Raw genomic sequence first — 15,115 nt, 5'->3', positions numbered from 1 at the left:
AAATCATGCCAAGTTGAACCACCATAAATTCTGATGCATATGTGACGACACTGAAGAAACTTCAAGCTCGACTGAGTCGTGTTCGACCACATCGGCAAAAGCAGGATGTTTTGCTGTTGCACGACAATGCACGGCCACATGTCAGTCAAAAAACCATGGAAGCGATCACAAAACTCGAATGGACAACACTGAAACACCCGCTTTACAGTCCTGACCTGGTTCCATGTGACTATCATCTCTTTGGGAAACTGAAAGACTCTCTTCGTAGAACAAGATTTGAAGATGATGAATCCCTTGTGCACGCTGCCAAACAGTCACTCCAACAGGTTGGTCTAGAATTTTACCATGAGGCTATATAGGCGCTGGTTCCAAGGTAGCGTAAGGCAGTTGAGAGGGATGGAAATTATGTGGAGAAATGAAAATATTGTTCCTGAAGGATGTATCTACACACTGTAAAACTTTCAAACATGTAGAATAAAAGATGGACTTAAAAAAAATAGTATGCATTTCTTTTGGAGTGACCCCCGTAGATTTGCGCTCATCGTCTTCCATACTTTCGGACAAAAATTACTGAATGTGCCCCAGGAGGAAAGATCAGTATTCAGGGATACGATAGGAACGATCATTCGAAGTAAATAATTCCAGTAAACATGGGCATGCGTTAAGAGCTTCGAATAGTTCATTATCTTCGTTACTGTGAAACACATCTCTTCAACTGATCACGTACTCGTAAGTCTTAAGGTATACACTTTAGAGCTCATGTTTACTGGGCTTTTTTTCTTATTTTGATCCATACTACCTCCTCCCAAAACATGGAAAGCAAAGAGCTTGTAGTAGGAGACATTTGCTTTACATTATCGAAGATGAAGTGCTTATAGCTCGAAAGGTGTGCATTTTAGACCCTACATATACTAGAATTTTTGCTTCAAATGATCGTTGCTGTCATATACCCGAATATTGACCATTTCTCCTGGCGAACCCTGTTTAACCGGAAGACAGTTTAAAACCAGCGGCTGCCAAATGACATTTCAGCTGACGAGAAAATTTGAGTGAGAAATGAGCGATTGTAGACTGCTTACGTTACACAATAATCAAAATGACTGCCGCATCGACGCCGATGTTGCTACCTTGGGAAACAACACACAATCGCCTTGTGGTGTGCCCACTAAGAAGTTATCCATTGCTTACAATTCACGGTTGGTGTAACAAGCCTTACCACCAATGTGTGCTAGCACTGTCCGCTTGTAGCGTCATGGATCAGTATGCGATTGGAGAAGAAACGATGTTTTCCTTCATACTGGAGTCGGTGGGCCAGTATCGCACGACGCACATAGCTAAGAGTGCGTGGATTCTGGCCACGGCTGCGGATACGACTTCACGCGATGCTGCAGAAGCTCCGGGGCACGGACGAAAGGAGCATTTAACTCGGTATCCGAAATGGAGCAATACTCGCTACAGGAATGTATTTAAAGTACGTTGAGGTGCACATATACAGATGGCGGTACTATCGCTTACCCAAGGTATAAAAGGGCACTGCATTGATAGACCTGTCATTTGTACGCAGGTGATTTATGTGAAAAGGTTATCGACGTGATTGCAGCGGCACGAAGGGAATTAACTGACTTTGAACGCGGAATCGTAGTGAAGCTAGATGCACGGGACTTTTCATTTCGAAAATCGTTAGGGAATTCAATATTCCGAGATCCACAGTGTTCAATATTCCGAGTATTCCAAGAATACCAAATTTCAGGCATTACCTCTTACCACGGACAACTCAGTGGCCGACGGTCTTCACTTAACGACTGAGAGCAGCGGCGTTTGCGTGGAATTGTCAGTGCTAACAGACAAGCGACACTGCGTGAAATAACAGCAGAATTCAATGTGGGATGCACGACGAACGTATCCGTTAAGCCTAGCTTTCACAACGACACTGGATTGCACGCAACTGCGCTGTAAGACGCTGCGCATGCGCGGCGTGAGTGTGCGAAACTCGTCGCCGAAACTAAGCTCTTTCGGCTTGTTCAACTTTGGCGACACTAATTGCATGAGTTTTGAGGTTAGGTGTGTCAGTAGGGAGTAAAAAAACTGAAATATGAAGTGGTGAACGGAGGAAACTGTTCGGTTTTTGGTATCCGTGCTATGCATAGGAGTTTGTAGCATTTTAATTACGTTGACTGCAAAAAACAAGCAGCGGTTTGTTGCTCGCTCGAGACTGTCATACGCGGCCTAAACATGAATTGGTAGACAATATCTGAGCTGTAGAGGAAAATCGACTGAATTAAAATTATAGGTGGACATATACAAATGAATTGATAAAAATACAGACAAGCGAAACTTTTGGCTGCAGAACAGCCCACGTCTACAACACTATAATCCCCTGGTTCGAGTTGAGCGATTCCTTTTTAAGGAAAATAGCTGACAGGAGAATAGGCTAAAAAAATCTGGAAAACTGAATTCTTTATTCGATATTAATTTATTTAAAACGTCACAGCAGTGCCTCCGATTCACAAATTGCAGTACAGATGATTAAAAATCTTATAGCGTCTACTAGCACAATTTCTTTCAGCAGGGTCGCTGAGCAACCGAGGAGACTTCTTTTCTTTATCCAGTCACGAACCCAAACACGTTTCTAATTTTTTTATCTTTTGTCTTATGCAGCGACTTCATACAAACAAGCATTAACTCCGCCACAAATCGTACAGCTGCCAAAACTTTCATTTTACACATGACTACGGCACCCACAAGACGACGAAACTGAAGTGTTCACTGGTGGCGCCGTGTCTACAGACATACGAAGCTCCTTGCGTCCACCTCGTTTCAGGCGACGAGTGGCGCAAGGCAGTGTCGTCGTGGAAACCAGGCTTTAGGGCAGCGCGGCGAAATTTGACGTTAATGGTGTGTGGCAGCAGACGACCGACGCGAGTGCTTACAGCACATCACCAACAGCTCGTGACCACACCGGTTGGATCCCAGACGACTGGAAAACCGTGGCGTGGCCAGATGAGTCCCAGTTTAAGTTGGTATGAACTGGTGGTAGGTATTGAGTGTGGCGTAGACCCCATGAAGCCATGGATCCGAGTTGTGAACAAGGTACTGTGCCAGTCGGTGTTGGCCCCGTAATGGTGCGGGTTATGTTTACATGGAATGGACTGGGTATTCTGGTCCAAATTAACCGATCATTGACTGGAAATGGTTATGTTCCGCTATTTGCAGACTATTTTCAATGATACAGAGATGGAATTTTTATGGATGATGCGCCCTTTCACCGGGCCACAATTTTTCGCGATTCGTTCGAGGAACATTCTGGACAGTTAGAGTAAATGATTTGGTCACCAAGATCGTCTGATATGAACAGTTGTGTGACATAATCAATAGGTCAGTTCGTGCACAAAATTCTGCACCAGAAGTACTTTAGCAATTATGGACGGTTATAGAGACAGCATGGCTCAGTATTTCTGCAAGGGACTTCCAACAACTTGTTGTGTCCATGCCACGTCGAAATGCTGCACTACGCCGAGCATAAGGAGGTCCAATACGATGTTAGGAGTTATCGCATGGCTTTGGTCACCTCAGTGTACGGTGAAGCAGATTGCAGTTCCTGGAAAGCCGAGAGAATGAAATAGGAAAATTTTATCAGCAGGTGTCATCCTGGTCGGGAGGAATTTGTCGCCACCAACAAAAACTTACAAGATGCTGAGTCGTTCAAGCAACGGAGGATTGGGTAAGGTTCTCATCGCAGCATTGCTTGCACAGTACAATTTGAGGAGATGGTGTTGGATCGTGTGGCAGAAGATTTATCAAACGTCAGCCGTCAACTTGTGCGTGAGGCCGGCCTCTGTGGCCAAGCGGTTTTATGCGCTTCAGTCCGGAACCACGCGACTGCTACGGTCGCAGGTTCAGATCCTGCCTCGGGCAATGAATTGTGTGATGTCCTTAGGTTAGTAAGGTTTAAGTAGTTCTAAGTTCTAGGGGACTGATGACCTCAGATGTTAAGTCCCATAGTGCTCAGAGTCATTTGAACCATTTTTTTGTGCGTGAGACGCATATTTTGAGTATGTTGCAGACAGTACTGCCGGAACAGCAGGTAAACCGCTGTCATATACAAGGTGTGCAAGCAATGGGGTTCAATGATTTCAACCCAAATTTTAATTTCGTTAATAGATTATGTTGTAATGAATGCAGGTTATTATGGGCTTAAGTTGTCCTAACATGGAAGTTATTTATATCAGTAATAAACGAAATACTAATTTCCTACAGTTGAGTCCTAATCTCAAAGTGCTCGATTTACGATCTTCTACCATCTACATAACTTGACCCTAAAGCTTTGGGCCATCCTATACGTCTTCCACAGCTGCAGCGTGATGACTATCTTTGTAAATGACGCTATGTTCACCACTGACTGTAGAAGTTAGTTATTTTCATTATTTCAGTTTCGGCCTTCCTGCCGTTATCAAGTGGTATATTGTACTTTTACAAAGTACTACATGACTGTCAACTCCAATCATGAGAAATTGATCACAAATATATTTTTTCAAGCAGCAGAAACTGTAGAATAGGGGAGTAATCTCGGCTATAAGTAGAACTTGAAGTTTCGTGGCCAAACCCCTGAAGCACATCACTCAGAAGTTTCAAAATAAGTGCACAGTAATTACTCTCTTTACCGGAATCTGTGTTAAGACTAAATTTTTATTGGGATAAGATAATCTTCGTGTTCCCATTCTTAACCTGTCCTTTGATCTCAGACTTAGAATGCTTGTAGAATAATTCATCACTAATAACTGTGACGAGCAGTGGTGCATACGATTGTCCACTGTACTGGGGCAGGTGGGCTGTAGTTGCAGCGATCGACTGAATGTTTTGTTTCTCCCTCTGTATATGTATAACGTATTGTGGGCGGCGTTATCGTTACTACACCTGACATTCGATGATGCGCTGAACACGCATGTGGCTGTTACTAACAGAACGCGATGTTTGGGTGTCCGGCAAGTTCCGAATATTCAAGGTGTTTGATTTAACTTGAGATAAATAAATATTTCGAAAACAATACACCGTACGAAAAAAATGTTATAGGTCAAAAGTTAATGTTAGTAAAGGGAACATCTGTCTATGCTACAGCTGTCCACTTACTAGCCACCTCTCCTGCCTGGACGGGGTCACATTGTATTTTGAAGTGAGAGTCCCCCCCCCCCTCCCATAATTATTGCATATTCGGATTCTATGGCAAAAAATATTTGAAATGCAATAAAAATAGGGGTTACCATTTGAAAATACAAAGTTGATCCCGCCCACACAGGAGGCGTGGTTAGGATGTGGCCAGTTGCAGCACAGACAGATGTCCTCTTTACTAATATCAACTTTTGAACTAGAACATCTGTTTTCGTAGAATGCGTAGTTTTCGAGATATTTAGTTGTCTAAAGTTAAAAAAACACCCTAAATATTCTGTGGCCGAGCGGTACTAGGCGCTTCAGACGGGAACAGCGCTGCTGCTACGGTCGTAGGTTCGAATCCTGCCTCGGGCATGGATGTGTGTGATGTCCTTAGGCTAGTTAGGTTTAAGTAATTCTAAGTCTAGAGGACTGATGACCTCAGATGTTAAGTCCCATAGTGCTTAGAGCCATTTGAACGCTGCATATTAACCAAAGCTGTTAGGAGATTACGCATGATATGTAATGTTTGATATCTTGTGTGATGTCCTAATTTCTTTGGTTAATATGTAGACAGGGTGACTTTTTATCGTGTATACAAACATCGCCCAAAGAAATTATAGATAATTTGTAGACAAAAACTCCTATTCCCATTTGTCTGGCCAACTGTTTAGTCGATAATAACTAACGTCAGGGTTTTTATGTTTGGGAACAATTTTGGAAACAGGCACTCGCGCGCAAATGTCGGAAGAAGCACGCACGAAAGGGAAGGATGCTCCACTTGCTCTACTTCTTTCGCCAAGAAGCGGTGCTGGCCAGGCCTGGAGGAAGTACGATGTTTCCAGACTTACGATCTTGTTTCGCCAGCTTCAAGATTGAAACTTTTAGTGCACTTCTCGACTATCGTTCTTCGGGTAGGCGAAGCAGCTACATGAATTTGATTGTTTTAAGTGTGAATTATTTGGTGTTATGTATGCATAGAATCTATGAGAACTGGAGACACACCATCATACTTTCGGAAAAATATAATTCACAAGGGCATATTAGCGCGAGATTATAACACAATGGGCTTAATGGCTCATGCCCCAGATTGCTGACAAGAATAATATACATAAGAATGGAAAAGAAAACTGAGGATCTTTTAGAAGACCATTAGTCTGGCTTTCGGAAAGGTAAAGGTAGCGGAGAGATAGCGTCTGATAACTGAAGCAAGACTGACGAAAATTCAAGACACATTCATAAGATTTGTCGACCAGAAAAAAGTGTTCGATAATATAAAATGGTGCAAGATGCACGGAATCCTAAGAAAAATGAGGGCAATATGTAGGGAAAGACGGATAATATACGATATGTACAAGTGCCAAGAGGGTACAATGACTGGAGGACCAAGAACGAAGTGGTCGGGTTAAAATGCGTGTAAGGCAGGGATGTAGTCTTTCTCCCTTATTGTTCAGTCTACACATCGAAGAATCAATGATGAAAATAAAAGACAGGTTCACGAGAGGGATTAAACTCAGTTTGAAAGACTATCAATGATAAGTTTCGCTAATGACATGCTATCCTCAGAGGAAGTGGTAAGGAATTACAGGACATACTGAGTGGAATGACTAGTCTGCTGACCACAGAATACAGATTGAGAGAAAACCGAAGGAAGAGGATAGTAATGAGGAGTAGGAATATGACATAATAGGGAAACTTATCTTCTGAACTGAGGATCACGAAGTACAAGAACTCGAGGCATTCTGTTACCTTGGAAGCGAAATAACAGATAACGGACGAAGTTGAAAGATATAAAAAACAGACTAGCACAGGCGAAGAGAGCATTCCTGTATAAAATAAGTCTACTAGTATCAAAAATCGATCTTAGTCTGTGGAAGAAATTTATGAGAATGTACGTTTGAAGTACAGCATTGTGTGGTAGTGAACAATGGACGCTCGGAAAACCCAAAAAGAAGAGAATCGGGGCGTTTGAGACGTGTTGCTACAGTAGGATGTTAAAAAATTGGGTAGACATAAAAAAAAATGAAGAGGTTCTCTGCAGAATCGGCGAAGACAGTAACAACAGTAACATGTGGAGATCACCGACAAGAACAAGGGAGAGGATGGTAGCACATACGTTAAGACATCAGGGAATAACTTCACTAGTACTAGAGGAAGCTGTAGAGAGTTGAAACTGTAAAGAAGGCAGAGATTGGAATACGGCCAATAAATAATTGAGAACGTAGGTTGTAAATGCTACTCCGACATGAAGATGCTGGCACAAGAGAGGAATTTGTGGCTCGCCGTATGGAAGGAGTTCAAAGACTGATGACTCACACAACTGTATTTCCGACTTGACGTTTGTGAGCTACCGAGAAGTAGTCAGAGCTTCATAAATCTGGATTTGCGTGAAAAATTATGCGTAACTTCTCAATTCCTTTCAGGACCCTCGGACATTTCAACCCTTCACTAAGGCCATTATGGGGCTGCATCTCCATTAAACATGATCTGTCCCCTTTGGAGTTCAACGCGACTGCAATTTTTGCTTTCGTGTAGAAGTTAGAAATATTAAAGGCCGTTCAAAACCATTCGACGAAATTTGAACATGTTCCAAGAGAGCTAATGTTGATTATGTTTTTTTTTTCAGCATCCCTATTTTGTGTCCTCCTGTGACATGACATGGACACACAAAACGACAAAGATTTTCTATAAAACCCCCTATTTCGGCAAAACCCTCAGTGCACCCACCCACCATTATTGAAAAATCTAAGAAAGTACCTGTAGAGACAGAACCCGTGACGAAGTTCTAACCACTTGCAGACTGGCAACCCCTTCGACACCCCCTGGTTCCGAACGGCCTACTATCAGGGGCAACAGCAGCAATTCAGCGGCTAAAGAGCTGTACATGTTAACGTTGCTCTCCCGTGTGATCACTCCACATGTGGACGCGAAATACGAGGGTCTAAAAAGCGTGTGCACCCATTGCTGTTTCGGGCCAAGTACAAATTTCATCGAATGATGTTGAACGGTGCCTAGTGGTTCCAACCTGTACACCAGACCAAAAATTGTGGTCACGCTGCGCTCCAAAGGGGTCTGATCGTGTTTAATGGGGATGCAGCCCCACAGTGTCCTTAGAGGAGGGTTGAAACATCCGAGGGTGTCAGCAATGACAAAGATAGTCAAAAACTTCTTCCTGTTGGTCATCGCACTGCGAACTGTCGTTTTAGACCCCAAATATATGGGAATCAACGCCCCAGAGAAAAGGATGGTTTCATGAGGCCTTTTATGCCACTCCCGGAGGCCGTTCCGTGCCGATTATGAGTAGCAATGTGTCTGGAATGTTTTCCCCGGCCACTCATAAGAAAACAACGTAATCTCAACTCTGTACGTCGCGGTTCTAATCTCCATCACATAGGCATCAAAAGAAGGGGTGAAATTTGGGGAAGAGAGGGTGTGACAACCTGCCCATCTTCTGAGGCTTCCACGTTGGCATTGGCCAGAACTGTGATGAAATTTGGTGCCATCGTGACTTCATCAACGAACCCTAATCGTGCTGTGGTCTTTTTTCGCGCGTGTCGACACCGCGCTGGTTCAAGCGTGGTCGAGCCCGCGGTTACGTCTCAGGGCGCCACGATTATGCACCACTACAAAGGAAGGTTGTACGCATCTGTGAGCCAAAGTTCAAACTTAAGCATCTCAATGGATGGGAATTACAAGGTTTCGAAAAAGTGATTCTTTATTTCTGTTGCTCAGTGTATTTATGAACAAGTTAATAAATCTAAGTAAAAACGGTGAAATTCACGAGGCGTGTCTCTTTATCATGGAGAAATATGTTCGTTGTCGACTTTGGAAGGACTGTCAAAGGATTATGGTAGGTGGTGGGTTGCTGATGAAAAACTTTTCAAAGAGTTTTTAGCAATGACTAAGATATTGAGGTACATGTAGAATGAATGTAAGTCGCTGAACCAATGTATTACTTGTCAATAACCCATAAAATTGAGCATCATACACAGTCTTTTATTTTGCAATACAATACTCCCGTAGTGAGTTGAATTTCTGTTGTGTCCTGAAGTTCATATGAGTTACACCTGCTGCAATCTTCAAGTGACTTCCACCGCTCTCAAGCTTCGTTGCTGACGCAGTTGACACAAAACCTTGTCCTTTCTAATATTCAGCGTTTCGCTGACCGAAAATGTGGCGGTGTTATTTGAGCACAGAAGGAATGGGTCAGTACGTACTGAAGGGGGAACTTACTGTGGATCGACGTTGGCGGTGGCCTCGTCCAGCATGAGGACGCGGTTGTTGCGCAGGATGGCCCTCGCCAGGCACACCAGCTGCCGCTGGCCGACGCTGAAGTTGCTGCCGCCGTCCAACACGCGCGTGTCCAGGCCCAGAGAGTCGTGCAGCGAGTCACGCAGCTCCACCTGCAGGCCGGCAAAGTAGCAACGAACGTCAGTAAAGGGGTCGTAAACACGTCACTTACAGTGCCCCATATACATACTGTTCCAGAAGTAACTGCAAACACTGAAATCTGAAATGAAATGATCGAATGGCATTCGTAGCCTGTAGTTCCCACATGGGGTATTTCGGCATCCAAGTAACAAGTCTTTCCAGTTGGCACCACACTGGGAGACTTGCGTGTCATGATGGTGAGAACAACACAAATTATTGGAGAGTGGGAGGTGACGGCTCAGTAGATCCTCTTGAAGACAGTTGAACAAATTAGGAGATAAAAACCATTTTTGGAACATTGTGTGTGCCTCAAACTATATATTGGACTGGTGCATAAGTTCGTAGCATTTTTCCACAAGTTTAGTAAACACAACAGCTACACATAACACAGACTTTAGTCATCTACAATATATTCTCCATCACTATTTACAACAGTCTGCCAACGTTGGGGTAACTTTCCGATTTCGCAGTTATATACAATCACTCGCTCACAGAAAGATCCGTACCTAAAGACTGTAAAATTTCTCAAGTCACACCAATACCCAAAAAGGGAAGTAGGAGCAATCCGCTGAATTACAGGCTGTAGCACTAACTTCGATTTGCAATAGGGTTTTGGAACATATACTGTATTCGAACATGCCGGCCGGGGTGGCCGAGCTGTTCTAGGCGCTACGCTCTGGAACCGCGCTACCGCTACGGTCGCAGGTTCGAATCCTGCCTCGGGCATGGATGTATGTGATGTCCTTAGGTTACTTAGGTTTAAGTACTTCTAAGTTATAGGGAACTGATGACCTCAGAAGTTAAGTCCAATAGTGCTCAGCGCCATGACACATAGTCAGCACGGTTACAGAAAATATCGTTCTTGTGAAATACAACTAGCTCTTTATACTCATGAAGTAATAAGTGCTATCGACAGGGGATGTCTAATTGAGTCCATATTTTTAGATTTCCAGAAGGCTTTCGACACCGTTCCTCACAAGCGTCTTCTAACTAAACTGCGTGCCTCCGGAGTATCGCCTTAGTTGTGCGACTGGATTCGTGATTTCCTATCAGAAAGGTCACAGTTCGTAGTAATAGACGGAAAGTCATCGAGTAAAACAGAAGTAATATCCGCGTTCCCCAAGGAATTGTTACAGGCCCTCTATTGTTTCTGATCTATATCAACGACATAGGAGACAAGCTGAGTAGGTGTCTTAGATTGTTTGCAGATGATACTGTCACATACCGTCTTGTAAAGAGGTCAGATGACCAAAAGGAATTGCAAAATGATTTAGATAAGGTATCTGTATGGTGCGAAAAGTGGCAATTTACCGTGAATAAGCAAAAGTGTGGAGTTATTCACATGAGTACTAAACGAAATCAGCTAAATTTCGATTACACGATAAGTCACACAAATCTGAAGGCTATAAATTCAACTAAATACTTAGGGATTAAAATTTCAAATAACCTAAATTGGAACGGTCACATGGATAATATTGTGGGTAGAGCAAACCAAAGACTGCGATTCACTGGCAGAACACTTAGAAGGTGCAACAGGTCTACGAAAGAGACTGCTTACACCACGCTTGTCCGACCTATTCTGGAGTATTGCTGTGTGGTTTGGGATCCGCATCAGGTGAGACTGACGGATGACATCGAAAAAGTACAAAGAAAGGCAGCTCGTTTTGTATTATCGCGAAGTAGGGGAGATAGTGCTACAGACATAATACGTGAATTGGAGTGGCAGTCATTAAAACAAAGGCGTTTTTCGTTGCGACCGGAACGTCTCACGAAATTTCAGTCACCAGTTTTCTCCTCCGATTGCGAAAACATTCTGTTGGCACCCACCTACATAGGGAGAAATGATCATCACGATAAAATAAGAGAAATCAGGGCTCGCACAGAAAAATTTAAGTACTCGTTTTTCCCGCGTGCCGTTAGAGAGTGGAACGGTAGAGAGACAGCTTGAAGGTGGTTCATTGAACCCCGTGCCAAGCACTTTATTGTGAATATCAGAGTAATCACGTAGATGTAGAAATCACGTGGTTTTGAGGCGAAGAACTCGTCGAGACACGTTCCGAGCGCATTTTCATCCGGAAAAGACGTTCCTTGAAGGTTGTTCGATAGAGAGCGGAAAAGGAGAAAATATGAGGGCGCAAGATTAGTTGAATAAGATGGGTGTGGAATTACTTTCTAACCCAAGTCTTGTATAGTGTTCTTTGCCAGTCTGGCAAAACGTGGGCGGGCGTTGACCTGAAGTAGCATCATCTCACGCAGTCTTCCTGGTCGTTCTTCTTGGACTGCGTCTGCAATACGTCCCAGTTGTTGACAATAAATGTCAGCAGTGACAGTAATACCTCGGGGAAGCAATTCGTAGTACAACCCACCGTCACTGTTCCACCAGGTGCATAAGGATATACTTTGTGGATGGGCGCAGGTCTTTCTACGTGAAGTAGCTGCCTTGTTTGAGATTAACCGTTTCTTTTTTTTTCCCTTGTGTTAGACTAAAGACACCATTCTCGTCACCAGTAACGATACAGGATAGGAATGGTCGGTGTTGCTTATGAGCCAATTGATGACGAGCAAACAGACACACCTTCTGGTTTTTATCACACCCATACACCTGATTTGTTTAACATTCCCCATTGCATGCAAATGTTACACAATGGTGGAACAACAATAGGTCGTCACATTTGCCAGTTTCGAGTATAGTGACATGGGTCGGTAAATAAACCCATACCAACCAGAATATCAACACGCAAAAAGAAAATACTACGAACTTATGCACCGACTTAATATACGTAGTGAATTATGGACTGTGGGAAAACAGAAGAGAATCGAAGCGTTTGAGATGTGCTGCTGCATAAAGATGTTGAAAATTAGGCAGAAAAATAAAAGAATTGAGAGGATCTTCGCAGAATGATTAAGAAAGCTGCAGATCAGCCACAGTTGGAAATGATTCACAAGAACAAGGGACAGGACGATAGGACGTGTGTTAACACATCAGGAAATAAATTCCCTGATACAGAGGGAGCTGTAGATAGTAAAAACTCATTAGAATATATGCAACAAATGAGGTCGCAGGATGCAAGTTCTACTCTGACACGAAGGACTGGCGCACGAGAGGAAGTCGTGAAGGTCCGCAGCAAGTCAATAAGAAGACTGACGACTCAAAGAAAAACTCTTTAGTGGCATGGCCGCTTCATCAAAGGATACAGTTGGTCATGTCAATGCTTTTGTGAGACAAATTACAAGCAAAGATTGTCTGGATATTTTAAGTGACAAGGAAACCATCTAATGTGAGATAATTGGTCCTCATCAATGACGGTGTCTTATTTGGCAAAAGCGCAGTACACATTGTTACCTCCGTTGGCGAAACAGTCTGAGTCGCACGTGGAAGAGCTGTAGATCCTAATCTGGCCCTCCCAGTCATCCGAGTTGGACGGCAACGAGTACCTTTGGTTAGCTATGAAGCAAAGAATTAGACGGAGAAGATCTTGTCTTCGTTGAGGCAGCAAGGTGCTGCACTAGAATGATAGAAACTTTCAGAGTCTACGTATTTTCCGCTTTCGAATTAGAGTTGTACAGCGGGCTACAGCCGACCCAGGGTTCTATTTTGTATTATTTTAATGATCTCCATATTTCACTGCATTATGTAAAAGTATTGAAGGACAGGCGAAGAGACAAAAAAAGGTAGGCACAGATAAATGTGGCAGGGCGTTATTAACAATGAATACTAACCTGCAGGTACGACGAGAGTGCAGTTTATCTTCTTTTTCAGACTGTGACTTTGGAGTACAACTTATAGACAGAAACTATTACAAATAATATTGTTCACATTCTCTTATTTATAGTTATTGGCTTGTAGTAATGCACGGTAGAGAGCGTGAGATGTAGAGGAAAGTGAGAATCAGACTGGGAGTAAGAGAGACAGAGCTGTGTTCAGAGTCAAAGGCAGAACATAAGTGAAAATATAGCTTCTCAACGCGTTTCAAATGTTCAAATAACTTACGACAATGCAGCCGGTTACCGCCTTCGACTATATCCGATGTTTCAGCTAGTAAACACTTAGTTCGAATTACGGGAGTTTGTCGAGGACGGTACCCATCTATGCTCGCCTAAGTTATTTCAACTGAAGACATTTCGTTCACAAAAGGGAAAATTTTACACTGTCTGTACTTTCACATTTATGACTATGCATGTAGAACGCGTGTACTTAAATAAAAACGGACAAAAAACAAATTACCCACAATTTTTCTTCTTGTTAAATAATTTATAGGCTGCAGCAAACATGTAGTTCGAAGGCAGCAGATAATAATTAGCAGACTATATATACGTACATCATCAAGTACTCTCCACAAGATGTAGTCTGGAAACTCTCCGAAGGGGTCCAGGTTGAATCGCAGAGTCCCAGCAAATAGAACTGGATCTTGCGGAATAATGGAAATCTTTGCTCTAAGATCTTGCAGACCAATGTTGGCAGTATCCACGTCGTCAATAAGGATTTCCCCCTCAACGATGGCGAGCCTGAACAGCGCGGAGATGAGCGATGACTTGCCGGCCCCCGTACGGCCAACTATTCCCACCTGCGAATTGAAAAGAGAATAGCTTAACTTACTTTCATCACTAGAACGTCATTTTCTTCGATTACTGGGTAGTAGGAATAAACGGTCTTTTTCGAACGGTACCTTTTCGGCCGGTCGGATGACGAAGTTGAGGTCTACGAGAACGGGATCACTCTGAGGCCCGTATCTCAAGTACGTGCGGCGGAACTGTATTTCTCCTTTGGATGGCCAGCTACTGGGTGGCCTCTTGTCTGTAATAAACAATAAAACATCATCGTCATGGAAACAGTAATTTGATTTAACAATCCATATGCGCCAACTCATGGCGATTTCTAAACGATTAGATTAACAACCCTGAAGTGGCAAATGCAGACACAGCATTCGGAGCATTATAATATACTGAGTTAGATAATCACAGCATTTGGATGAAAAGAGTGCATTAAGTGATCCTCTCAAAATAAGTGTGCGTAGTAATTCGATTAGTTAATTAGTTACATGTTCCACAGATCATTTAAACGATTACAGAGTACGTACGCTTGTTGTGTTAACATTAATGAATTATTATTCATTTCCTTGCTTCAATAGTGAGCAAACTGTATACTTTGCCATTCCGTACCTGTTACCTAAGAAAGAACCCAACGAAAGTAACCTTAAAGGACTTTTAGCAGACTAAGTCTTCACTTACCTGTGGAAGTAAAAGGAGAAACCCAAGTCATATATATAGTCTACGAGAATCCTAAAACTACACTTGTTAGAATTTTTGCTATGAGACTGCTATAGTATCCCCTCTATTTTTGAGGGGGAGTAAACTTCCTCCTTTTACAGACCACGAATAACTGTCTTACGTGGGGATTCAGTAGCACTGTTGCATACTCATCCCATGATCTGTCACGTGAGTCCAAATATGATAGACTCTAAAGTATAGTTTTTAAAGATCTGTATTCGTGTTAAGGATGTTAACTTTGATAATAAGTTTATTCAAATTACACCATTTC

The 15,115-nt window shown here is 42.9% G+C and overlaps 1 protein-coding gene across 1 annotated transcript in view; it reads right to left on the bottom strand.

The window, feature by feature from the left end:
* Window positions 1–15,115, bottom strand: part of LOC126162586 (ATP-binding cassette sub-family C member 4-like) — a 234,797-nt gene that overhangs the window by 11,902 nt on the left and 207,780 nt on the right. The window contains exons 20-22 of the mRNA XM_049919186.1: window positions 14,244–14,371; window positions 13,896–14,141; window positions 9,379–9,548 (exon numbers count right to left, since the gene is read on the bottom strand). Coding sequence (XP_049775143.1) covers window positions 9,379–9,548; window positions 13,896–14,141; window positions 14,244–14,371 — 544 coding nt within the window. The remainder of the gene's footprint in view (window positions 1–9,378; window positions 9,549–13,895; window positions 14,142–14,243; window positions 14,372–15,115) is intronic.

Source organism: Schistocerca cancellata, chromosome 2 (assembly GCF_023864275.1).
Source record: "Schistocerca cancellata isolate TAMUIC-IGC-003103 chromosome 2, iqSchCanc2.1, whole genome shotgun sequence".
Lineage (NCBI taxonomy): Eukaryota > Metazoa > Arthropoda > Insecta > Orthoptera > Acrididae > Schistocerca > Schistocerca cancellata.
The sequence above is the reverse complement of the archived record's forward strand: the minus strand, read 5'-3'. Positions and strand labels throughout refer to the sequence as shown.